This window comes from Marmota monax, unplaced genomic scaffold, assembly GCF_021218885.2.
Source record: "Marmota monax isolate L192 unplaced genomic scaffold, Marmota_monax_Labrador192_F-V1.1 WCK01_AAM20220418_F8-fsc00158, whole genome shotgun sequence".
Classification (NCBI taxonomy): Eukaryota; Metazoa; Chordata; class Mammalia; order Rodentia; family Sciuridae; genus Marmota; species Marmota monax.
This window is the reverse complement of record NW_026694092.1, coordinates 676,518-702,714: the sequence shown is the minus strand read 5'-3', so window position 1 is coordinate 702,714 and position 26,197 is coordinate 676,518. Positions and strand designations below refer to the sequence as shown.

Here is a 26,197-nt window from a genome sequence, read left to right as displayed (position 1 = left end):
TGTTGGAAATTTGCAGTGAGAAAAGGAATCAAGTCTGACTTCATGGTTTTTGACAAAATAAAACTGGATAAATAATGATGCCATTCACTGAGTTGGAGAAATTATTAGGGAATGAAGTAGCTTGAGAGGATGATGGTGACAAATAAATCAGAGTAATATTTAGAGTTCATCTTATGGCACATGCTGTAGTCCTAGCTACTCTGGAGGCTCAAAAGGGACAATCACTTGAGCCCAGGAGTTTGAGGACAGCCTGGGCAACATAAGTGAAAATCCTTCTCTACAAAGTGTGATATTTAGTTTGAGAAACATATTAAATATATATGTGAAGAAGAAAATGCACAGTTGTAACTCAGTAGAGAGTTTGGAGTTGGAGATAAAAATTAGGAGGTTACAAAGTATAGTTGTTATCCACAAGCCTGACATAAATCATAAGAAAAATAATTTAAAGAGAGAAGAGGCAGGACTGAGCTAAATTCAACCCAAAATTTGGAGTTAGATTAGATGATATAAAAAAGAATAAGACTCAGAAAGAGTGAATAATGATCAAGTAAAAAATTTAAAAGCCAAGTGAATATGGCATTTCAAAGACAGAAAAGTCAACTAAATCAACTGTTATTGTGAGTTAAAGTAAGAGGAGGACATAGTATTTGGTCTTGGAATTTGCAGTATGGAAACTCTGTTTTCCCTAACAAAATAATTCCAGTCATGTTAGCAGTATTAAATCCTTACTGAATTGAGTTAGATTATTGGTGGTAAAGAAATGGAGACAGAACAGGCGCAGTAGGACACACTTATAATCCCAGTGGCTCTGGAGGCTGAGCCAGGCGAATCTCAAGTTCAAATCCAACCTCAGCAGCTTAGTGATGCCCTAAGCAACTTCTCAAAACCCTGTCTCAAAATAAAAAATAAAAAAGTTTGGGGATGTAGCTCAGTGGTTATGTGCCCCTGGGTTCAATTCCTGGTACAAACAAAAAAAAACGAAAAGAAAGAGATGGTGAGTAGGTGAGTATAGATAATTCCTTCTAGGAATTCTGCTTCAAATAAGAAAAAAATTAAAAAATAAGCAAAGAAGCAATGGCAGAGCCCATGTAATTACAGTGTTTATTTACATATGTTGATATTACAACATGCTGATATATGCTGTGAAAATCATCTAGGAGTAGGGAAGGTAGACATAGGTGAGATGAGGAATAATAGAAGTACAGTCATTAAAAAATGAGAAGAGGCAGGATCTGGGGCTCAAATATAGGGGTGAGGTTGAGATGAGAGCAGAGACAATTTGATCCTAGCAATGAATGCAAAGTCAGACCTTTCTTTTTGTCTCCCACACGTTTTGCTATTTGTGTACAATTGTAGAAGAGACAGAGGGTTGATCTGTGCCTGATGGCTATAGACAGGATACTGTTCCTAAAACTTTATTCTTCCATTTATTTATTTATTTATTTTTATTAATTGTTAAAAACATTACAAAGCTCTTGACATATCATATTTTATACATTTGATTCAAGTGGGTTATGAACTCCCATTTTTACCCCATATACAGACTGCAGAATCACATCGGTTATACATCCAAGTTTTTACATACTGCCATCCTAGTGACTGTTGTATTCTGCTGCCTTTCCTATCCTCTACTATCCCCTTCCCCTCCCCTCCCCTCCCATCTTATCTCTCCACCCCATCTTCTGTAATACATTTCTATCTCTTGTTTTTTATCCCTTTCCCCTCACCCCCTCTTATATGTAATTTTGTATAACAATGAGGCTCTCCTTCCATTTCCATGCAATTTCCCTTTTCTCTCCCTTTCCCTCCCACCTCTCATCCCTGTTAAATGGCAATCTTCTTCTCATGCTCTTCCTCCCTGCTCTGTTCTTATTTGCTCTCCTTATATCAAAGAAGACATTTGGCATTTGTTTTTTAGGGATTGGCTAGCTTCACTTAGCATAATCTGCTCTAATGCCATCCATTTCCCAGCAAATGACATAATTTTGTCATTTTTTAGTGCTGAGTAATACTCCATTGTGTATAAATGCCACATTTTTTGTATCCACTCATCTATTGAAGGGCATCTAGGTTGGTTCCACAGTCTAGCTATTGTGAATTGTGCTGCTATGAACATCGATGTAGCAGTATCTCTATAGTACGCTCTTTTAAGGTCTTTGGGGAATAGTCTGAGAAGGGGAATAGCTGAGTCAAATGGTGGTTCCATTCCCAGCTTTCCATGGAATCTCCATACTGCTTTCCAAATTGGCCGCACCAATTTGCAGTCCCACCAGCAATGTTCAAGTGTACCCTTTTTCCCACATCCTCGCCAGCACTTATTGTTGTTTGACTTCATAATGGCTGCCAATCTTACTGGAGTGAGATGGTATCTTAGGGTGGTTTTGATTTGCATTTCTCTGACTGCTAGAGATGGTGAGCATTTTTTTTTGTGTACTTGTTGAATGATTGTATGTCCTCCTCTGAGAAGTGTCTGTTCAGGTCCTTGGCCCATTTGTTGATTGGGTTATTTGTTTTCTTATTGTTTAATTTTTTGAGTTCTTTGTATAGTCTGGATACTAGGGCTCTATCTGAAGTGTGAGGAGTAAAAATTTGTTCCTAGGATGTAGGCTCCCTATTTACCTCTCTTATTGTTTCTCTTCCTGAGAAAAAAACTTTTTAGTTTGAGTAAGTCCCATTTGTTGATTCTTGTTTTTAACTCTTGTGCTATAGGTGTTCTATTAAGGAATTTGGAGCCCGACCCCACAATATGTAGATTAGAGCCAACTTTTTCTTCTATCAGACGCAGTCTGTTTTGATATCAAGCTCCTTGATCCATTTTGAGTTAACTTTTGTGCATGGTGAGAGAAAGGGATTCAGATTCATTTTGTTGCATATGGATTTCCAGTTTTCCCAGCACCATTTGTTGAAGATGCTATCCTTCCTCCATTGCATGCTTTTAGCATCTTTGTCAAATATAAGATCGTTGTAGTTTTGTGGATTGGTCTCTGTGTCCTCTATTCTGTACCATTGGTCCACCTGCCTGTTTTGGTACCAGTACCATGCTCTTTTTGTTACTATTGCTCTGTAGTATAGTTTAAAGTCTGATATCGCTATATGACCTGTTTCCTCTTCCTGCTTAGAATTGCTTTTGCTATTCTGGGTCTTTTATTTTTCCAGATGAATTTCATGATTGCTTTCTCTATTTCTACAAGAAATGCTGTTGGGATTTTGATTGGCATTGCATTAAACCTATAGAGAACTTTTGGTAATATTGCCATTTTGATGATGTTAGTTCTGCCTATCCATGAACAGGGTATATTTTTCCATCTTCTAAGATCTTCTTCTATTTCTCTCTTTAGGGTTCTGTAGTTTTCATTGTATAAATCTTTCACCTCTTTTGTTAGGTTGGTTCCCAAGTATTTTATTTTATTTTTTTGAAGATATTGTGAATGGGGTGGTTGTCCTCGTTTCCATTTCAGAAGATTTGTCGCTGATATACAGGAATGCCTTTGATTTATGTGTGTTGATTTTTTATCCTGCCACTTTGCTGAATTCATTTATTAGCTCTAGTAGTTTTTTTGTAGAATCTTTTGGGTCTTCTAGGTATAGGATCATGTCATTCACAAATAGTGATAATTTAAGTTCTTCTTTTCCTATCTTTATGCCTTTAATTTCTTTCATCTGTCTAATTGCTCTGGCCAGTATTTCGAGAACTATATTGAATAGAAGTGGTGAGAGAGGGCATCCCTGTCTTGTTCCAGATTTTAGAAGGAATGCCTTCAGTTTTTCTCCATTTAGAATGATGCTAGCCTGAGGCTTAGCATAGATAGCTTTTACAATGTTGAGGTAAGTTCCTGTTATCCCTAGTTTTTCTAGAGTTTTGAACATAAAGAGATGCTGTACTTTGTCGAATGCTTTTTCTGCATCTATCAAGATGATCATATGGTTCTTTCTTTAAGTCTATTGATGTGATGAATAACATTTATTGATTTCCATATATTGAACCAGCCTTGCATCCCAGGGATGAATCCTACTTGATCATGGTGCACAATTTTTTTTGATATGTTTTTGTATCTGATGCACCAGAATCTTATTGAAGATTTTTGCATCTTTGTTCATTAGAGATATTGGTCTGTAGTTTTCTTTCTTTGAAGTGTTTTTGCCTGGTTTCAGAATCAGGGTGATGTTGGCCTCGTAGAATGAATTTGGAAGTTCTCCCTCTTTTTCTATTTCCTGAAATAACTTGAAAAGTATTGGTATGAATTCTTCTTTAAAGGTTTTGTAAAACTCCGTTGTATACCCATCCGGTCCTGGGCTTTTCTTGGTTGGTAGTCTTTTGATGGCTTCTTCTATTTCCTCCATTGATATTGGTCTGTTTAAATTGTGTGTATCCTCCTGACTCAATCAGGGCAAATCATATGACTTAAGAAATTTATCCATGTCTTCACTATCTTTTATTTTATTGGAATATAGGGTTTCAAAATAATTTCTAATTATCTTCTGTATTTCTGTAGTGTCTGTTGTGATATTGCCTTTTTCATCCCGTATATTAGTAATTTGAGTTCTCTCTCTTCTTCTCTTCATTAGCATGGCTAAGGGTCTGTTGATCTTATTTATTTTTTCAAAGAACCAACTTTTAGTTTTGTCAATTTTTTCAATAGTTTCTTTTGTTTCAATTTCGTTGATTTCAGCTCTGATTTTAATTATTTCTTGCCTTCTGCTACATTTGCTGTTGTATTGCTCTTCCTTTTCTAGGGTTTTGAGATGAAGTGTGAGCTCATTTATTTGTTGTTTTTTTTTTTTCTTTTTTTGAGGAATGAACTCCAGGCAATGAATTTCCCTCTTAAAACTGCTTTCATTGTGTCCCATAGATTCCGATATGTTGTGTCTGTATTTTCATTTATCTCTAAGAATTTTTTGATTTCCTCCTTTATGTCTTCTGTAACCTATTGATCATTCAGTAACATATTGTTCATTTTCCAAGTGATGTATGCTTTTTCCTTCCTTCTTTTATCGTTGATTTTCAGTTTCATTCCATTATTATCAGATAAGATGCTTGGTATTATCTCCACACCTTTATATTTACTAAGGGTTGCCCTATGGCATAATACATGGTCTATTTTTGAGAAGGATCCCTGTGCTACTGAGAAAAAAGTATATCCACTTGATGATGGTTGATATATTCTATATATGTCAGTTAAATCTATGTTATTGATTGTGTTATTGAGTTCTATAGTTTCTTTATTCAACTTTTGTTTGGAGGATCTGTCCAATGGTGACAGAGGTTTGTTGAATTCACCCATAATTATTGTGTTGTGGTCTATTTGATTCTTGAATTGAGGAGAGTTTGTTTTATAAACGTTACAGCACCATTATTTGGTGCATAAATATTGATAATTGTTATGTCTTTTTGGTGAATGGTTCCTTTTAACAGTATATAATGTCCCTCCTTATCCCTTTTGATTAACTTAGTCTTGAAGTCTATTTTATTCAATATGAGGATGGCCACCCCTGCTTGCTTCCGAGGATGTGTGCGTGGTATGATTTTTCCCAACCTTTCACCTTCAGCCTGTGTATGTGTTTTCCAATCAGATGTGTCTCCTGAAGGCAGCATATTTTTGGATCTGTTTTCTTAATCCAGGTTACCAGCCTATGTTGCTTTATTGGTGAGTTTAAACCATTAACGTTTAGAGTTACTATTGATATATGGTTTGCATTTCCAGTCATGTTTGATTATTTTGCTTTTTTTTTATTTGGTTTGTTTCTCCATGATTAGCTTTTTTTCTCCCCCACTCTTGCTTTACTGAGGTACTTCCCACTATTGGTTTTGGTTATTGTTTTTCAATTCTTCCTTGTGTAGTGTTTTGCTCAAGATGCTTTGCAAAGCTGGTTTTCTAGCTGCAAATTCTTTTAACTTTTGTTTATCATGAAAGATTTTTATTTCGTTGTTGTACCTGAAGCTTAATTTTGCTGGATACAAAATTCTTGGTTGGCATCCATTGTCTTTCAGTGTTTGAAATACATTGTTCCAGGATCTTCTCACTTTCAGCGTCTGATGAAAAATCAGCCGTTAACCTTATTGGTTTACCCCTGAATGTAATCTGCCTCCTTTCTCTTGTAGCTTTTAATATTCTCTCTTTGTTCTGTATATTGGATATCTTCATAACAATGTGTCTTGGAGTTGGTCTACTGTGATTTTGTATGCTTGGTTTCATGTATACATCTACAATTTGTACATCTGTTTCCTTTTTTATATCTGGAAATTTTCTAAAATTATTTCATTCAACAGATTGCTCATTCCCTTGGTTTGGACCTCTATACCTTCCTCTATCCTGGTGACTCTTAAGTTTGGTTTTTTTATGTTATCCCATATATCTTGAATGTTTTTCTCGTGATTTCTTACCAGCTTTTCTGAGTTGGCTAGACTCTTTTCAAGATGTTATATTTTGTCTTCATTGTCTGACGTTCTGACTTCTACTTGCTCCACTCTTCTAGTGATACTCTCGTTTGAGTTTTTAATTTGGTTTATAGTTTCCTTCATTTCTAGGATTATTGTTTGATTTTTTTTATAATCTCTATCTCATGGTAAAGTTTCTTATTTGCTTCTTGAATCTGTTTATGTAATTTATTTTTAATGTGTTCTTTCATTGTTTGAATTTGCTGTCTCATGTCCTCTTTAAGATTCCATTCCATCAGTATAAGGTATTCCTTGAGTTCTTTATTTGACCATTTTTCTGATGCCTCTAGGTTCTCCTATAGATTTAGGCTGTCCTGCATTGTTTGTACTCCTTTTCTTCCTTGCTTTTTCATGATGCTCATATTACTTCCGGCTCTGTTTGACTGCTAAGTTACTGTTTACTCCTATAAATTCATTTTGGTTTTGTGTATCTCTGGGGTCTCTCCTTTGTGATGGGAGACTATGACTAGAGATGATGAATTTTATTGCACTTTAAAGCAGATTCGTTCATTTCATGAAATGCGTATGGATTCTGATGGCATATAGCGATCTGCGGTTTTGTCTTGGGACTTATGTTTAGGTCAAGTGATGTGATGGTATAGAGGTTGGTATATCTTGGCAACCTTGGAAGATTGACAAGGGATATTAACAGGAGAATGGGTCTGGAGTATTTGGGGGTAGCTAGGGAATTGGTAGCACTATATAATGCCTTGGAACATTTACCTATACACATTTAGTAAATTACACATAAACAGCGTTGTAGTGCTTGGGAGGAAAGGTATTAGAAGGGGAGAGAAGAAGTTGCTAAAGAGAATGAGAGTAAATAAGTAGAATTCAAGAAAAGGGGAATAAGGAAATTGAAAAGACAAAAAAAAAAGAAGAAAAAAATAATGCAGTCTTATGAGTTTGATTAACTTCTCTTCCAGTAGGTGGAGCTGTGCCCACCAGGCCAAGCTTCTCCTCTCCATATGCAGGAACCAATCCCTGTGAGGCGACTCTTCCTCCCCCACTGGGCAGCTCTCCAATCCTGGGTGCCCAGGGCCTTTCCTGGTCTCCAGCCACTTCCCCGCTTTTCCTCCAGCCAAGCCCCACTCATGGGTGGTGTTCACCACAAAACTGACTACACGCCAGGTCTGCCGCTCCCGGGAGCCCTATTTTCTTGAACGACTGGGCACTCTCTCTCTGTTTGCCATTCCCCCAGACCCCAAGGTTGTGGAGCGTGGGGCTGGGAACTGTCAGCTTATTTTGCCTGCTTCCCTCCGGTAGCCATGCCCCCAGGAGCTGGCGTAAGAGACCTCCGTAGCCGGGGGTCAGGCGCAACTCCTGACTCCCTCGGTCTGACAATCACGCTCACGGGAGAGCTGGGGGGAGGGCCCTTGAGATTTCCCTGCTGTGTGAAGATGATGGGCCCCGGGGTCATACACCTGCAAGTCACCGGTTTCGATGAAGCTATCCCCTCCACTGAATTCTGGTGACGTCAGTTCTCTGCCATGGTGGTGTCCAATGTGAAGGGCGGCCATTTGTTCCCTGTGCTGGGTGTCCGATGTGAAGGGTGGGTCCGGACCAGCTCTCCCAGGCCCTGTCTCAATCCTGTGCCCGCTGCCTACGGAGGCTCGGTTGGTATCACCTCAAAAGATTCACGGAGGAACTGAAGAGTTGTTTCTCTATTCTGCTGGAGTGTCTGTAGCGCTGAGTCGCGGCGGTTTGGCGGCAAGATGCAGACAATCAACCAGAGACTGCGCGCGGGCAGCCTGAATTCACCAGCTCCAGGCTCGATGTGGGCTCTGAGGAGCACAAATTGCTCGCCCTCAGTCCACTTCAGCCCAGCATTGCCAAGTGATTCTGAGCAAACAGCATTCAGTCAGTTTAAGACTCCCTTTGCCCGCGCAGCTGAAGAGGTCACAGAATTGATCTCTCAGCGCCCACCGCCATATTGGATCTCTCTTTTTTCTTCCTTTTTATTGTAATTATATAATCATGGCCTTTGCTTTGATTTTGATTTAACTTTATTGTCTCCCATGTTAAGGTAGACAGAGAATACGTCTCATTTTTACTGATATTAAGCATGACCATATGTGACTTAATTTGGCCAATGAAATGTGGTTTAGATGATAATATATAAGTGGAAAACTTAAGAGATAGTTTTGAATCTCCATTTGTCCTCTAATGCTTATTCTAGCCACAAGAAAGGAACATTCTAGGTATGTCCCACAGTGAGTAAATATATAGAGCAGTCCTTAACAGGATGGGTGAGGAGTGGGTAGGGAAGTATGAAGGAACTTTGGTTTGTGTAGAGGGGAGTTAGGGTAAGGATGGGGTTGTGGGGATGGGAAGGACAGTAGAAAGAGACAGACATTATTACCCTATATACATGTATGATAACACTAGTGGAGTGACTCTGAACCATGTATAGCCAGAGGAATGAGAACTTGTGCTCCATTTGTGTACTATATGTCAAAATGTATTCTACTGTATAATAAATTAATTATTAATTAATTTAAAAATATATTCTCTTTGTCTATGAATTTTGGCAGCTTATTTGATCATCCATCAGTGGATCTTCCTTGTCTCAATTAGATATTTAGTATTTCTTAAGAACTCAAATCACTCAGTTAATTGTGTGTGTGTTTACATCTGGATTTTCTCTTATGCTCATATGATTGTGTTTATCTTTGTTCAATATAAAATTTCTGTCTATGTTTAACCAACAAAAATTATGTAGGTTATCTAAAACTGTATTAGTGTTAAGTCTTCCAATTTTGCTAATCTTTCATAAAAATTTTATTTTTATATTCTAGTTGTTTGGTCTTTTCATGTATATTTTAGAATCAGTTTGTGAATCCTCATAAAAAAATCTAATAGGAAATAGAAGGGGAAGGTATTTGATCAATACATCAAATTGGGGAGCACTAACATTTTAACAATACTGAGTTTTCCTATCAATGAACATAATAAATCTTCCATTTATATAAACTTACTGGATTTTTTTTCATCAGCATTTTATAGTATTCAGTATGTGAAATCTGCACATTTTGTTAGATTTTTATAGAAATATTGCAGTGTTCTTTTTTGATATTGTAAATGACATTTTAATGCCAAGTTCTAATGGTCTTTTGCTAAAATTAGAAATGTAATTGGGCTTTGTACATTGATCTGAAGAAATCTTTAATTCTGTATCTTGAAAGATATTGTTGGTATGTAGAGACTTCTGGACTGACAGTATTATTTTTTCTTTAATCTCTACATTACCTTGTAGTTTTCGAAAGTCTTTATTTTTGTCTGTGTAATGTCTTTTTTTCCCCTAATCAAGGAACGTCTAAGACTTTATTTACATTGTTTTCAGCAGATTAAATATGATTTCCCAAGGTTTGTGAATACTCACCTATTATTTTTTCTAATATTTTTTCTTTCCTCTGCACTGGTCCTACAATCTCTTTGCCTTCTAAAATTGCAATTATTATACTTTAGACTCATTACAGCTCACAACTCTTCAGTGCTCTTTTTTCTCTTATTTTATCTATAAGTTACTGCTATTTCTACTGACAATTTTTGGAGATTACTGATTCTTGGTTATGTCAAATCTACTCTTGTGATCATTGGAAACATTATTTCTCACTGTTTCTGTGTTTTCATTTCTAGTATTTCCATGTTAGTTTAAAAAATTTTCATCTCATTGCTGAAATTACCCATCTAATCTATCACCTTGTCCATTTATTCCAATCAAAATTTAACTACATTAGTCATTGCTTCTTTGAATGTCCTGTCCCATAGTTCTCACTAAACTGTTTCATGTTGAAGTTTGGTTTCTATCCTTGTTTTTCCTCTTAAAGTGTGTAATGTTCTTCTTGTCTTTTATACTCCTCATGATTTTTTGGTTGATATGATTTAGATATTTGGTGTCTCCTAAAAGCTCATGTGAGACAATGCAAGAAAAAGTAGAAATGAAATGATTGGGTTATGAGAGCCTTAATCCTGATAGAGATTAATTGAGTGGTGACTATAGGTAATTAGGGTGTGGCATGAATGTAGGTACGTCATTGGGAACTTTCCTTTGGAGTATACTTGTTATGAGCAGAGAGTTCTCTCTCTCTCTCCCCCTCTCTCCCTCTCCCTCTCCTTCCTGGTACAAGCTCCCTCGCTATCCTCCACCACATACTTCTACCATGATGTTCAGCCTTTCCTCAGGCCCAGAGCAATGAAGTTGGTCTTCTATGAACAGAGCCCTCTGAAACTGTGAGCCCCTTAAATAACTTTTTCCTCCTCTAATTGTTCTGGTCACAGTAGTGCAAAAGCTGACTAAAACAGAAATTACCTGTGGTTTAGAAGCTTTTGGAGCTTTTTGGAATTTGTGAGGAATTTTGAAAAGTTTAGGGATACAAGCTGGAAAAGCTTTAGATTGTTGTAAACAGAGCTTAATGAGCAAGTCTGGCGGGAGTTCAAAAGATCAGAACACCGATAGGACTGAGGAAAGTAAAAACTGGGCTCATGAGGTCTCAGAGGAAAAGGAGAACTCCAGTGGAAATTGGATGAGAGGCCATTGGAGTTACGTTCTGGCTAAGAAGTTGTCTGCATTTAGCTCATGTCCTGAAACTTTCTGTGTGGCTGAATTTATTAAATTCAATGGACTTCTTAATCTGGTGGAAGAAATTGCTAAGCAGTATAGGATTTAGGTGTTGGCATGGATATTGCTGGCAGCTTTTAGCCAAGTTTATTATGATAATCAGAAGAGCAGAAAGCAAAGCAGAAAGATTTGAAAATCTTTGGCCAGAAAACTGCTACTAAAATTTGGAATAAGTTGCAGTTGTTAAAGACATTACAGCCACTAAAGAAATATTAAAGACTTTGCCCAGAGACCTAATAAAGATGGTTTGAGGGCAATTCAGGAATTGGCAAGACCACACACTTCTGAGGCTTAAGGGAGTAAAAGTAAAAATTCCTTTGAGAAGAGTACAATGGGGCACTCTGCTTGCACAGCATTACCTAGGAAGTTGCTTCAGGTGCTCAGCCACTCAGGTATGCAGAGGCTAATGTAGCCATTGTCCCTGGAGGCTTGACTACTGCTCAAGATGGTGGCAGACCTCCATGTCAATCACATGGTGTTGGTTCTGCAGGACTGCAGGATGCTGGAGTCATTTGGGGGTCATTCTACCAAGATTTTAAAAGAAGGCTTGGGAGGCTAGGCCAAGTGCCCCAGGGTCAGAGTCTCTATAGGCAGCCTCTGAGAGAGTGATGTGTGGACAAGTGAGAAGGAAAGTGAAGCTGCAGTGGAGATCCTTGAGATTAAAAAATGCCGGTACTGTGGGATGTCTGCCCATGAATATTGCAGGAATCTATTAGAGACAAGCCAAGAGAGGGGTCATGTAGCCTGCAACCAGCAAAGCCATAGGGGTGGAGCTACATCAGCCTTTTGGAGAGAACATTACAATGCCATGTGCTCCAGATGCTAGATATAGAGCTAGAGAATTTATTTGCCCAGCTGGATTATGGTCTTGCTTTGGTCCCATCCTTTCCTTCTATGCCCCCATTTCTTCACATGGAAATGTTTACTTTGTGTCTTTATATATTGGATAATATATAACTGGATTTGTTTGGTTTGGTTTGGTTTTTTACAGGGGCTTATGCTGAGAGTTTGCCTTAAGTTTCAGAGGAAACTTTGGACTTGGACTTTTGGGCAATGCTAACACTGTTGAGACTAGAGGACTCTTGAAAATGGATTGAATGCATTTTGCATTATTATATGAGCATGAGCTTTGGGGGCCAGAGGTGGAATGTTATGGTTTATATATTAGGTGTCCCTCAAAAGCTCCTGTGTGAGACAATGCAAGAAAGTTTAGAAATGAAATGATTGGGCTTTGAGAGCCTTAACCTAATCACTGCATTAATCCCAGATAGGGATTAACCAAGTGGTGACTGTAGGTAGGTAGGGTGAACCTAGAGGAGGTGGGTCATTGGGGAAGTACCTTTGAGTTATATATGTTGTGAACTGAGCTTAGTCTCTCTTTGCTTCCTGGTGCCATGTTCCCAGCTGCTTTCCTTTACCATACTCTTCCACCATAATGTTCTCCTCATCTCAGGTCCTTAGAAATGGTGTCGGCCATATATGGACGGAGACCTCTGAAACCATGAGCACCAAAATAAACCTTTACTTCTCTAATTGCTCTTGTCAGGTCTTTTGGTCACAGCAGTGAAAAAGTTGACTAAAACAGCTGAGATTGATAGAATTGTGCTTAGTGTGGGGGCTAACTTTACCAAAGGCTTTTTCTCAATGTCAACTTCATTCTCAGCTTTAACTTTTCCCATGCACTTTACCTCATATAGAATCAGCTTTTTTGCAACTCATTCAGTGCTAGTTGGCACACAATATTTGTTAATCTAGCAGTGGAATTGTGAGGGCAGTGTTTTCTGGTGTTCTGAGTAAGTTTCATTCTTAGCCAGTAATCATGTCCCTGAACTTTAGGACTTGTCCTTCTCAGTTTTCTTGCCCCTTCCCTAGCTGTATGCACATTGTGTTTCAATAGATCCCTACATCTTCCAAATGTGCCAATGTAGTTTTATCCATAAAACTTGCAGTTAGTATAGCTCTGAAGGTACCTGTCTTGGCTTAGATTTTTAGGTGACTTGATTTTCCTATTACTTCAATTATGTGATTTTTTTTTTTTAAATCACGAAGGTTTGTATTTTTCATCATTTTATTGTGTCGTAAAATAGGAACAATATCTTTTCCATTGCCAAACACTTGAACATTGCTGAGTAGAAGCTGGAAGTGCCAAGTGACATATTTTAAAATGAGAAAACTCAAAAGGTCTAGAGGGTAAGTTTCTTGCCTGCAGTTATATTAATTGGTGACAGGGCAGAGTTCCCTGTAACCTTGTCAGCAAATCACTGTTTCTATGAACTAGTTACTGGCTCAGGAAAATATTTTATTACAAAGAAATTTTCTCTGAAGCACACTTCTCTTAAATGGTGATTGTGATAACGGCACTTTGTTTATATAATGATATATAATTTTTAATACATTTTAGTCTGTTTCTGTTATGGAAATATATTTATTTTACTTTTGGAAACCATATCAGTAATGAACCTTTTTAAATGCAGTAGCTTTTATTTCTGGATGAACTTGGTTTCACTACCAAGAAATTATTGATATATTCTTTTAAAAAGCTGTCATTTTACCCTTTGTTACTTAAATGAGTAATAACAGAAAACATGGTTGTTGCATTTAAAGCTAGTAAATTCTAAAATACACCTTCTTTGAGCAATTTCTGTTGTTCATGTAAGGGATTGCAAAATTAGAACAACAACAATATTTATAATGAAACTAACAGCAGTGGCAATAAAAACAAAAGTACCCTAAATTTGTATATCTCACGGCTGTGGGGTAGCTCAGTGGTAGAATAGGGATTTAGCATGTGTGTGTGTGTGTGTGTGTGTGTGTATCCTTATATCAAATGCTTGAAATGCAGTTTATTGTTGCCACATTTACTACCTAGATTAATGCTGAATTAGAATAGTTTCTTGGCCCAACTCACATTGCTTAAAAGTATACTTTTCTGGTTTTGAGGGTAATATCATTAATTTATTCATATACATACTGCATGATCTATTCATGATCTTTCTATATACTGTTTCATTAATTAATTTAAATAAAAATTTTACTTAAAAATACAACATCATAAACTAAGGGACAAATTATATATTATTTTGGAGAAGGATTTTTAGCTTTAATTCACAGCCAATAATATAGCTTGGCTGTGAATTAAAACCAAATAATTGTAACTATGAAGTCCTCTCTCGAACACTTATGGAATCATTTTGTGAAAATAATCATTTAAGTTGAGTAATATGTATCACCATTTAAATATTATAGGCATGTAGTAAGTAGGAAGAAAAATAGTTTATCATAAAGCACATGTGAAACAGTAATAATTAAAGTCCTCAGATAAAATGATAAGGTTACTGGCAGAATTTTGTCTTTATTCTATGCTGTTGATGGGCTATTTTTTTAGATAAAAGCATCAAATTTATTATTTAAAAATCTGGGTTTTGATGTATTATATTAAGAACAGAGTAAGAGGCTACCCTGATCTGATAATAACATATTGTGAACTAAAAAAAAATTAAGTAAGATACTGGTTATAGATAAATTAATTAATGAAACAATATATGGAAAGATCATAAATTATCATGCAATATGTATATGAATAAATTAATAAAATTAGCCTGAGTTAATATAGATTATATGTTTCAGTCAAAACCAGAACATACATTCTCTGCCTACAAACCTAATTCTCAATCCTTGTACCTTGGCAACCTTTCTAGGTTCTATATCAAATTATGTGTATATATTTATAAAGTGACACCTCCTTCTCTAGTGTTACAGTATAATATGTAATAATGCTAATCCATTGCCCTTTTTGAAATATTATAATCAGAGGACCCAGGAAGATGTTTCAGGTAAGATTTGTTTCAAAGATTTAATCTTGATTTTGCTTCAGTGCCATTTGATTCCTTGCCCATAAAAGAGAGAAAAAGGACAGGAAGTCTTATAAATTTATCAACTTTGTAGAAGGATGTCCTCTGAAATCACAATTTACATTCAGTCTTGTCTCATTCTTGGTTACTCAACCTAATTAAGTTCATAGACAAAAGTTTCAAAGTGAAGACTGGCAAGCTAATATTTAGCACTGATAGAAACACCATTTCTTTTCCTCCTGCCTAGTTCTTATCATCAGTTTTGAAAGATAACAAAAAGAACTACAAATCTGCTAAAAATAAAATGAAGTATTTAGCTACCTACACATAACCAGAAATTAAAGAGCAATAAAGATGATATAAATGCTTTTTCCAGTAAGAAAACAATAGTGTCAATGGCTAGAGTTCTAGTCTAGGTCACTATCTAACTATATATAGGTCTAAATGACATCATAAGTGCAAAGGAATTAAAAATTTATGAAAGAAGTTAATATGAGCAATGTTTACAGAAATTATTTTTCTTCATATCCTTTAGTCACATACAGGCCACAATTTTGGTAAAGTCAGCTTTAGATAGGAAAGGTGAATTGAATAGCTCCTGCCATGGAATGAAGCAGCACCATTCACATTTAGGGAACATATAACTATATATCACCAAGGAAATGTTGCACGTTGAAGTAGAAAAACTTAGTTTTAGGATTATAAGTGCTTTTCTTGTTCAGAATAATATCTCTAAAGGAAAGTTTTACGGTATGGCCAAAAATGTCCCAATGTCTCAAAAAATGTCAATAGCAGTATAAGAAGCTGAGCTCCCATTTTTGTTGTAATTTTAATGTTTATAATCCCTAATTCAGTAGAAAAAAAAACCCTAAGACTAATATTATAGCATATAAGAATGTCAGAGAAAACAAGGAATTCCTAGAAAATAAGCCCCTTTGGAGATTTTATTATATAGAGCGGTAGGGAGTACATCTTGAACTATACTCTACACAGGCAGGGTATACATTGTTTATCATAACAATCAACTCATAATGGAAGCTAGAAAAGTCAATAAGCAATCCAGCAGAAAATTGGATTAAATTTGAAACCTATTTGAAGACAATAAAAGCAATATAAGTCATAATTAAATAAGTGCATTTAACCACTACTTATCAAATTGGAAATATTAATATAGGGACAAAAAATTCTTGGTTTCTATGTTGTATAGAAATTGCATTATATGTAATTACTAACTGGATTATTTAAAACAATAGTACTGCTACTGAAAGCTTTATAATTTTGTCATGCAAACATGGGCTTTATTGACATTTATAAATACTATACTGCAAAATATTAAGAAAATGAATAGTTCTGAATAAGAAGATTAAATATCATAAAGATATAGTTCTCTCCAAGTTTGTCTATAGGTTTAATGTAACTGCAATATGTTACTGAGATTTATTTTGGAATTTGATAAAAAAAGTTATTCTAAAGTTTTTACAGAAAGATAAATAGATGAAGAGAGGAAATAAATAATTTTAAAGAAACTGTAAAGAAAGAAATAGAATAATAAAACAAAACCATGGGGTTTAAACTATGGCACTGGCACAAGACCTAAACTACTGATCCATGGAACAAAATGTATATGATCCAAATATAGGATGTTACACTGCAAAAACAAATAGCAACAAAATGACTATTATTGTTCAACAAGAAGAGAAGTGAAAGGAATTAAGAAAATGAATATCCCTGAGTAATGAAAGGCAAAATGAAATAAAAAGTTGCCTACCCATCTGTGATATTTCCCTATTAAACATAGAGAAGAAAAAAAATGTAGTTGAATTTTCCATTGATTTCACAATGGGAAAAAAAACATTTGTAGAATAAATGGAAGAAATTTTGAAAAAAAAATAAAATGGCTTATATATTTAATAAGTAAGTAAAACTAAGTATACACAGATGAATTAAATGTTTCTACAAATATAACAAACTTATTATTTGGCATTAAGGCTGTTTTCAATTGCTTTTTGCTATCATAGAAGATGCAATATCAAATATATTTTGGCATGAATCAACCATATTTTGATTATTTTTAAAAAATATTTCACCAGAATTGGTATTTGTATTAAATAATGATCATTTCAGAGTTTCATTCTATACATTACACAAAGTGCTTTCTAGACTCTATGCAATGATTTATATTCCTATTAGCACTGTTTTTTCCAATTTCACATAGAAACTTTAACATTGGTAGTGCCATTAAAATACAAAAAAATACAAAATTGCAAAACAAACAAAAAAAAAAGAAAAAAGAATAATTAGGTAGTCATTGTTTAAATCAATATTTATTAATTAAACATCTATGTTAATTAAATTATTTAACATCGATGTCATTAATAACCAGAGATCAGTGTCTATTTGGTTAAAATGGAACTAAATATATTTTCAACCATTCTTTTGCCATCTCTATTTTCTCTTTTACAAACTGTTGTTTGTACTCCTTTTAATGCATTGCAAAGAAATATAAAGAAGGGGCTGGGGCTGTAGCTCAGTGGCAGAGTGCTTGCCTAGCATGTATGAGGCCCTAGGTTCCATCTTCAGCAGCAAATAAAAAAATAAACAAATAAAATAAAGGTATTCTGTCCTTCTACAACTACAAAAAAAAATTTAAAAAGAAATATAAAGCAAAGATTTTGAAATCAGACATAGGCAATTCACCTCTGCCATTAAACAAGTGTTTAGAATCTGTGTAAGTTAATTTTTCTGAATTTCAATTTTCTCAATTCAATGAGAATAATAATACCTATATCATGAAATTTTGCATTAAATTAGATAAATCAATAATACTCAAGAATAAGCAATTATAGTAAATGGAAGAAAGTCATTAACCCTTTCAGAAGGATGCTAATAGTCATGATTTCAATTAGTATGTTTGCATTAACTACATTAACAAAATTTGTCCTTTATTATATAAACCAAAATCATTTTTTGTAATTTAAAAATATTTTAAGCAAATTCATAATTTTTGAGCTTTGGATTTTTAAGCAACTTCATTATATCTTAGATTGTTTTCCTATTCATTAATATTCACATGGGTTAAATGTACAGAAGAAACATATGTACAACTTTTAATACATTTGCAAGTAATCATTAGCTATGCAAAGATGTAATTATTTTTCCTGAGATCGAGTAGTCTTAGCACACTAGTTATTTTTAATTTTCCAAAATTTTCCTTGACTCACACACACCCAAGTATTAAGTGGCATGACTTACAAACATTCAAAATTTCAAAAATAGGAGGCTAAGGCAACTGGCAACATAATAAGATCCAGTTCATTGAAGTAGGAAGAAGAGGGAGAAGGAAAAGGAGGGTAAAGAAGGTAAAGAAGAAAGAGGAAGAGAAAAAGAAAGAGAAGAAGGGGAAGAAGAGGAGGAAGAAAAATACAAAAGTAAAATATTTGGCAAGAGTTACTTAGGTGCTACATTTCAAAAGAAAAACAATGTAAATGCTCTACAGATGCATAAAGTTTACACTATCCATGATTTTCTATCAATTTACATAAATTCGTTTCAAAAATTTTAAATTGTATTTTAATTTGTATCAAATATTTATTAAGACAATGGAAAGAAGCATTAAATCTTAAATGTAGTAGTATACATAATGACAGAATATAAGGCAGACATTCTATACCTTGTATATGACTCAGAGAATTAAACTGGAAAGCAGAATTCTCATTGATGAAGCTATCCCAACATTGGTCGATGAGAAGATGCCTGAGCTGTTCATGATCTAATTTAAAAAATAAAGTGATATTACATTTCAATGTCACATTCAAGAAGACAAACATCAGTGGAAATGGAAATATTCATCTAATGGGAAATTTCTTAGACAAATATTTTTCAAAGTATATTTTGACATGAATTTTAAATGACATTTTTGAAGAACGTATCCAACATTATAAAAGGTATTCTCTATAATATTAAAGTCGTATAAAATCTACTCATAAACTTTTGAAATTTTAACTATTCAAATAATAAATGTTATTGAGAACCTGTTTGAGCCTGCTATCTAAAAATGAAATGCAATGCTATATATATATATATATATATATATATATACACACATATATATGTCAGAGAATGTGTGTATTTATGTATATATAAAGATTTATGCAACAATAAAACAATATACATAAATGTGCATTAATTTTTTATAAAAATGATAAGCTCTCTTGATATTAAATACATGTTAATTGTGTTACATGTATATATTTCAAAAGTCAATATGCATATATTGAAAATGCTAAAAAGTTTCCACTAAGATACGTGCATGATTTAAAAAAAAACTGTTTAGAGGTGATTTTGTAAAGATGAGTGTTTTGAAAAGTGTAATTTCCCAATAACTTATATAGAAATAGCTTATGATAGTAGGACCTAAATCTAGACCTAACAAAAAGGAGTAACTGAGTGTGGCCCTGGGAATCTGAATTTTGATAAGTTCCCAGTTATTGCTTCCTGGACTTCAGGAGATAGTTATTAATCAAGAATCAGGTAAGGAACTACAAGTATTAAGGTATCTGAATACTACCTAAAAATAAATTATAAGCAAGGTGAGTTTTAGATTGTTCATCTAAAAAGTAGTTATAATTAGTTATAATTAGTCTACATCGATTTTACTTAATATAAAAATATTAGTTTTTGTCATAAGCAAAGTGAACTTGGATGTATAATCTAATTGAACTAAGGTATTAAAGAGACTATTAATATATTCAAAATTGCAACTTCCTTGCTTAAGTTTCAAATCTCCCAATACTATTTATTTATTAATTCCAAAGTATAAAATCTTGAATTTGGGAAGGATTTTGAGGGCATGGAACATTTTCTTACACCTATTTAGCTCTCTTCTTATGTATAAAACTGTGTTCACACTGATTGGCAATTTGTTATGATTACTATATAGTTAACATAAACATTTATTCAACTCTGAATGTGCTTTAGGTAAGATTCAGAGGGCCTTCAGGGACAAGATTTTCATAAACTAATCTACCCTGTGAAATGAAATGCACTGAGTCATCTCTGTGTCCCCAAAGTGTGATTAACTTATCATAATTATGCTACACTGTATGCTTTATTACTTTACTGCTACTGAACACCACAGTCATAATTAACCCAAAGTCAACAAGAACTCATCACAGTACTTTATTTACACTGATCAATCACCAAAATGGAAAGTGATATTTGTAAATCTAATATGCTATGTTAATTGACGTGCACATCTTTTCCCCTAATGTTATTTTGTTTTACTCTTCAATTAACTATTGATGTCTGAAACAGAATCCATGGTTATTTAAATATTTAAATCAAATCATTCATATTACATTTAAATTTAGATTAAGTAGAGTGAAGAATTTCCAGACTATAACCATTTCAGAGGAAAAATAATCAAAACACCTCATTTTTATGCATTAATTATTGCTTCGTTCATTTTTGCAACTTTTTAGGTATCTAATCCACAATGAAATTTCACTTACAGAATACTATATAAAGTAAAAAACTATGTATTTGTATATATTTCCTTCAAATGTGAAATAGTTTTGAAATGTACGTACAATAGTTTTCAGATCAAAATAGGTACTCAACAAAGAGACAGTGACAAAACATTTAACTCCTGTTTTATCAGCATGTATGCTAAAATGCAAATATTCATTTAGGAAGGAATTAAGCTATGAATTAAGGTAACCCCTGACATTAAAAAGCTCACAAATTAGCAGGTTTAGAATATGGTTTGATGAGCAAGGAAACCAACATCTAATAGAGATATGTCCTTAAATTCATAATATGTGTACATTAGGCCATAATTTCTAATGGTTTAACTTAGATCCTTGCTTCCCACTCATGGCTACTCTTCCATTCTCTGCCTTTATTCCCAGCTATGTGTGGCAGAAACTTAAGAGAAGAGAAGGGGTTTCAAAATGGGGACATAATTACAGATAAAAATTACTGATGAGAATAATTGTGAGAATTGAGTCCATGGACAGTCACCGAGAGGTACATGTCTATGCCAAATAAGGGCAAGGTGCAACCCTAAGCATGTGTGGATCAGATGGATTCAGTATCTTATGGCCGAGAGCAAAAGAGAAAGAAGAGATCAGAAGATATGAAAAGAGGAGAAAGCAGTGGCAGTAAGGGGTATTTCTTGAGGACTTTTTCTAGAATAGGGGAAGCCTGTTCCACTGTCATGTAAAGACAATGTAAGTTCTTTAAAGCCTTCACTGGTCTTTAAAAGTACCACCTCTGAGCAGATGACTTAGAATGACAGGTGGTCTTGAAGAAGACAGCCAGACACCATCAGTTCAAGATCTTGTTCTATTTACTGCTGTGGCTTTGGGGAATTTCTAAGCCTAGAGTTCCACATCTGAAAAGTAGGAATATTGACTTCCTTCTTGGAAGAGTTGTCTTGAAGATTGGGTATGGTCATGTTAATAGAGGTCCAGGGTGGCATATAGTAGGTTCATAACACATCTTCTCTTCTCAGGGTATTTAAAAGTTTTGCTGTAGCATCCTGTTCTTCATCATACTCATTAATTATCTGCTTTGAAGGAATTTTTACCATCCTCAGGGTATTTAGACCATCTCTTCTCTAGCCAGCTTCTCTCATTTATCTTTTGAAGTTAGCATGGATTAAGACATGGAGGATCCCTGAAGCATCATCTTCTCTCACTTTGCCTTGCATAATGTTCAACTGAAAGCTCTTCAAAGAGCTCGCCCTGTTCCTATTGGCATTGTTTGTACAGCTCCTTTCCTGGAGATATCTGTTCCCAAACTGGGTAAGATAGAAGTACAGGAGAAGTTGAGAGCTACAGTCTAATCTTATGGGCTTATCTTGTCATGGGAAAGAGATTTCTGGGGCAATCAAAAACTTTGAAATATTGCAAACTATTATCTTTGTGGGCACATATGTGTATTTATATGCCCTCATCTTTTACAAAAACTTTTAAAGACATCACAGAGATATAAAATCCAAGAAAAGACGAATTACAAGTAATTTTTTAGAAAATTGAAACAAGATTAGGGACATAACCTGCAGTCAGGGATGAGATATAGCGTGGGCATTTCACTTGCTCCAGACAAGCCAAAATATTTTCTTAGCAGCCAGTGTATGGAGGAGAAATGAAATGACACCATCAGTCTCTGTGGGATGAAAACAAACTACTGGCTCAAAAAAGCAATAATTCTTCTTGATAGTAATAACTGAAAGAAATTTCTCCCAATAATTTTGTAAAAAAAGACTGTGCAATGTACCAGGAAAGCCTTTGATAACACCTCCATGAACACATTATGACAAATTCTTTAGAATATTTCTATGTTATCTGATCTTGTGAGTGTGTGGTATTACAACAGTAAAATGGAATGATAAGATTTTTTTATGTGATTCTTTTCCAAACAGCACCAACATAATGATCTTTAGCTTGGGACTATTTTAAAGTACCCATAACCAAATACTCATCTGGGTTATAAAAAGTACTGGGAATGTAAGCAAGCCTTTAAGAACATTTGTTTAGGCAGCACAGTATAGTTATTTGAAAAAGGGTAGTCTGGGCACATGAAATGTAAAATGTTTGCTAAATGAATGAATTCTCTCAGAGATTTGGGAAACTTCTAGAAATATATTGTGTGCTTTTCCATTGATATGGATTTAAACCTTCTAAGCATTAGCTCTCAACACCAGTCTATTCTCCCAAGCCATATCCATTGTCAACAAATATTTTTAGAGTTAGTTTTTAAAATGCTATAGAATATAGTTTATAAATACATAAAACACAGGAAATATTTTCAAAACTCACTAAGGAATTAAACCTGGATTCCTTATCACAGCATTTAGCAATTTTGCAATATCCTGATATGTCTCCACCCCTCCTCCAACACACGTATAGAAATATATAGATATTTTTCAAAACTCACTGTTTTCCCAGGAAAGCAGCATCTTTGGAATGTCAAACTCATTATCAAACTTCTAGATTACCTAATTCTCTATCATTTTTCCTGCTGCTATCTTAGCTATTTTCATGTTTATCACTTCTCCCAGAAATAATACCTTTCAATATTCAAAGGATCTTTGGCACTTTATTTCTACTACATGTTGTCTCTAGTTATCAGAATCTTAATATTTTTGTGGACCACTCTGTCCTGTTTGCTATATAAGTGACCAATACACAAACCTTGCTCACAAAGATCCCACAAATATTAACTACAATAACAAATGTTTAAATAAAGCTGTATATATGCTGCCATGCTATTCAGTAGGGAAAATAATTATTCCAGGTTCAGGATTCCAGGTGCAGGAAACACACACACACACACACACACACACACTCACACGTGGGATAGGGGGGAGATATGCAGGATCTGCAATTCTGTGAGATCATTCACACTGAGTATCACCTCTTGGTGATGTATTCTGAATCTTGCCATCAACTTCCCTAAGGAAACTCCATGAATTCTGTATTATCTCCAGGAATATCTATATTGCTTCCTTTTGAAAGATAGCAACAGGTTGTATAGTTCCATTGTTAAATAATTTAAAGACATTTACAAATATTTAAATGAGAAGGTATCAACATAGCACCTTTTGTAATGTGTATATTTGGCATACATGTTAAATATTTTATTCTTCTCATCAGTCCCATTTTCCCATAAATGTTCAACAATTCAGGCCAAATTGTGTGAGCTTATTTACCAAGGAATATGAACACAAAGTAGGTGTATGGCACCTAGCAAAACAGAGTCCAAAAGAGGGAGAAGGAGGAGGATATGACACAAAGGAAGATGTCATCAATAAGAAAAGGGAAAGAGGAACTGTTGGGGGTGGAGGGAGGGAGTGTGGACAAGTGCTAAGATATCTGAGGTCAATAATTTTCTTTGCCCCATCTTATCAGCTTAAAGAAAGGAGGAGGGAGAAATTAAGAGTTTTAACATTTCCCCTACAGAGAGTAAGTTTACTTAAAAGAGAATGTTTCAATTGCAAATGACTGACAAAAGTTTTAATTGATAAGTTTGCTGTATTTTCTTATTACAAAGAAGGAAGAATTTTAGGCAGATTTTCAAAAACTAAGAGGCCACAAATTATTTCATATTTTTAAAGTCAAAATCTTGACTCCAGTATGTTTTTAAAACACTTATAATTATGAAGATATTTAACTATATCTGCCCTGAGAAGTTCATTCCCTGGAAAGATCCTTTGGCCTGCCTCAAGTTCCCACACCAGAGATTTCGAGTTGTACAATTGATACAAGCTTCACAACATCTTTTTGGTGCCTATCTAAATGTGTGGTTTCTAAACCCAAAGGACACAATGCCTTTTGTATTTGAATTTTTTTCAGCTACCTATTCCTTTTCCTCCAGCAGTTATTCCAAATCACTAACTCTCCAAATTTCCTACTCTATCTCCTTTCTTCAGCAGAAGAAAATGTAAACATGACTGCTCTTAATTCCCAAGCCCCTCTACCTCATAACAAGATATCTATATTTGCATTTCTTTTCTCTTATTCCCACCTGTCCAAAGGAAGAAATGTTCCTCCTGTTCAAGGTTAACGTGTATACCTTGACCATGAGCTCAGTCTACCAAGAGCCTCAGCTCATCATTTAAACATTCCCTCCTTTATACCATTAACTCCTGTTCAACTCTAGCTTCTTCCTTCTGCTTATACATATGCTCTAGTCTCTTCTACCTTAAAATGATGAGTTCCTTGAGTCTTCAATCAGCTTTTACTAAATACTGCACATCTCTCCTCATAACAACCAAAGTATTTATAAGGATTTTATATGACATGACATTATTTTTATAGTTTAAAAAATTATTTCATACAAAGAGCATGAAGGGATGATCAGGAAAAACCAAAATGCCAACAGGTAAATAATATTCAGGATAAGCGTTAATCAAAAATAATAAATAAATAAAGGAGGATAGAAGATTAGAAAGATGTAGAGTAGAAGGAGATTGAGAGGGAGAGAGGAGGGATGGGAAAGGAAGAAAATGTGGAATGAATTTTTAAAAAATAATTCTATGTGCATATATAAATAAACCACAGGGAATTCCCCCTTTATGTATAAATAGAAAGAACCAATCAAAAATAAATAAATAGATGAATAAAAGGAAGATCAATAGAGAAAGGAGAATGGGGGAAAGAGGAAGGGGAGGGAAAAGGGGAAAAACATGAACTACAATTGAATTCCATGCATGTAGGAATTTGTCGAGATGAAACCAGCTCCTATGCATAACTATAATGTGCTAATAAAAAATAGTAAATTTGCAATGATGATAAAATACAATTTTCCCTCAATCAGATTGATGGAGATTAAGGAGAATATTGCTATTCAGAGTTGATTAGACTCAAGAAAACAGGTGACATCTATAATATATTTTGATGAGTATGAATTACAATATTATAACCATTCTGGAAAGCAAGTAGGTTTTTATATCAAAAGGTTTAATATATAAAACTATAATCACTAAATTACCAATTACTATAGTAGCAATAGTAGTTGAAAGTAATAATATTAATACTAATAGTAGAAATAGGAATAATAATCAAAAACACATTGATAATGTCCAATATTGGACTTAAATGTGCTTCAGAAAACTCATGATGAATTAATTTTTATTTTGGACTCACAGTATTAAATAATTTACTATAAAGTGATTAAATACTTTATGCAATCTAATTTAAAAGCATGCATCTTCAAAAAGACTGGTTGAAACAAATACTTAATCAGATATACTACCTATTTATTTAAAAAAAAAGAGGGGAGAAACAGAATCATAACACAAGAATTTCCATAAACTTTCAAAGAATAAATACTGGCATATTTGCTTAATATCATAATAATCTTACAGATTTACTGTATATTTAAGTTTACAGACAATATTGGAAGAAATTGACTTGGTACATAAATACCTGATTCTGGCTCCACCATTTGTAAGCTGTGATTTATAAACCAACATATTCCATATCTCTCTCCATGTTTTCTCTTTTATATAATGATTTTTTATTCTATGATAAAATAAGTTTGATTACTAGCTACAAAATTACATGTAAATACAAGAAAAACAACGTACTTGTTAACATGATGTTGATGACAACATCTTCCTCAGTGGGATTTTTGAAAGGTATAATGAAAGATGACTGAAGACCAAGAGGGGTGGTTATTTTTTCTATGTCTGCAGGCTGGGGGAGTAGTCCTACTCCATAGAGGCAGAATTTCCATTCTTTAAACTGTTTGAGGATAAACATTTGTAAGATAATCCTAATC

General features: G+C 34.4%; 1 protein-coding gene across 4 annotated transcripts in view; it reads right to left on the bottom strand.

Annotated features, from left to right (window-relative positions):
• Cfap47 (cilia and flagella associated protein 47) overlaps nucleotides 1-26,197 on the bottom strand; it is a 424,450-nt gene that overhangs the window by 69,502 nt on the left and 328,751 nt on the right. For all 4 annotated transcript variants that reach the window (XM_058585745.1, XM_046465022.2, XM_058585744.1 and 1 more), the window contains 2 exons: nucleotides 26,004-26,160; nucleotides 18,579-18,677 (listed from right to left, as the gene is read on the bottom strand). In XM_058585745.1, coding sequence (XP_058441728.1) covers nucleotides 18,579-18,677; nucleotides 26,004-26,160 — 256 coding nt within the window. The remainder of the gene's footprint in view (nucleotides 1-18,578; nucleotides 18,678-26,003; nucleotides 26,161-26,197) is intronic.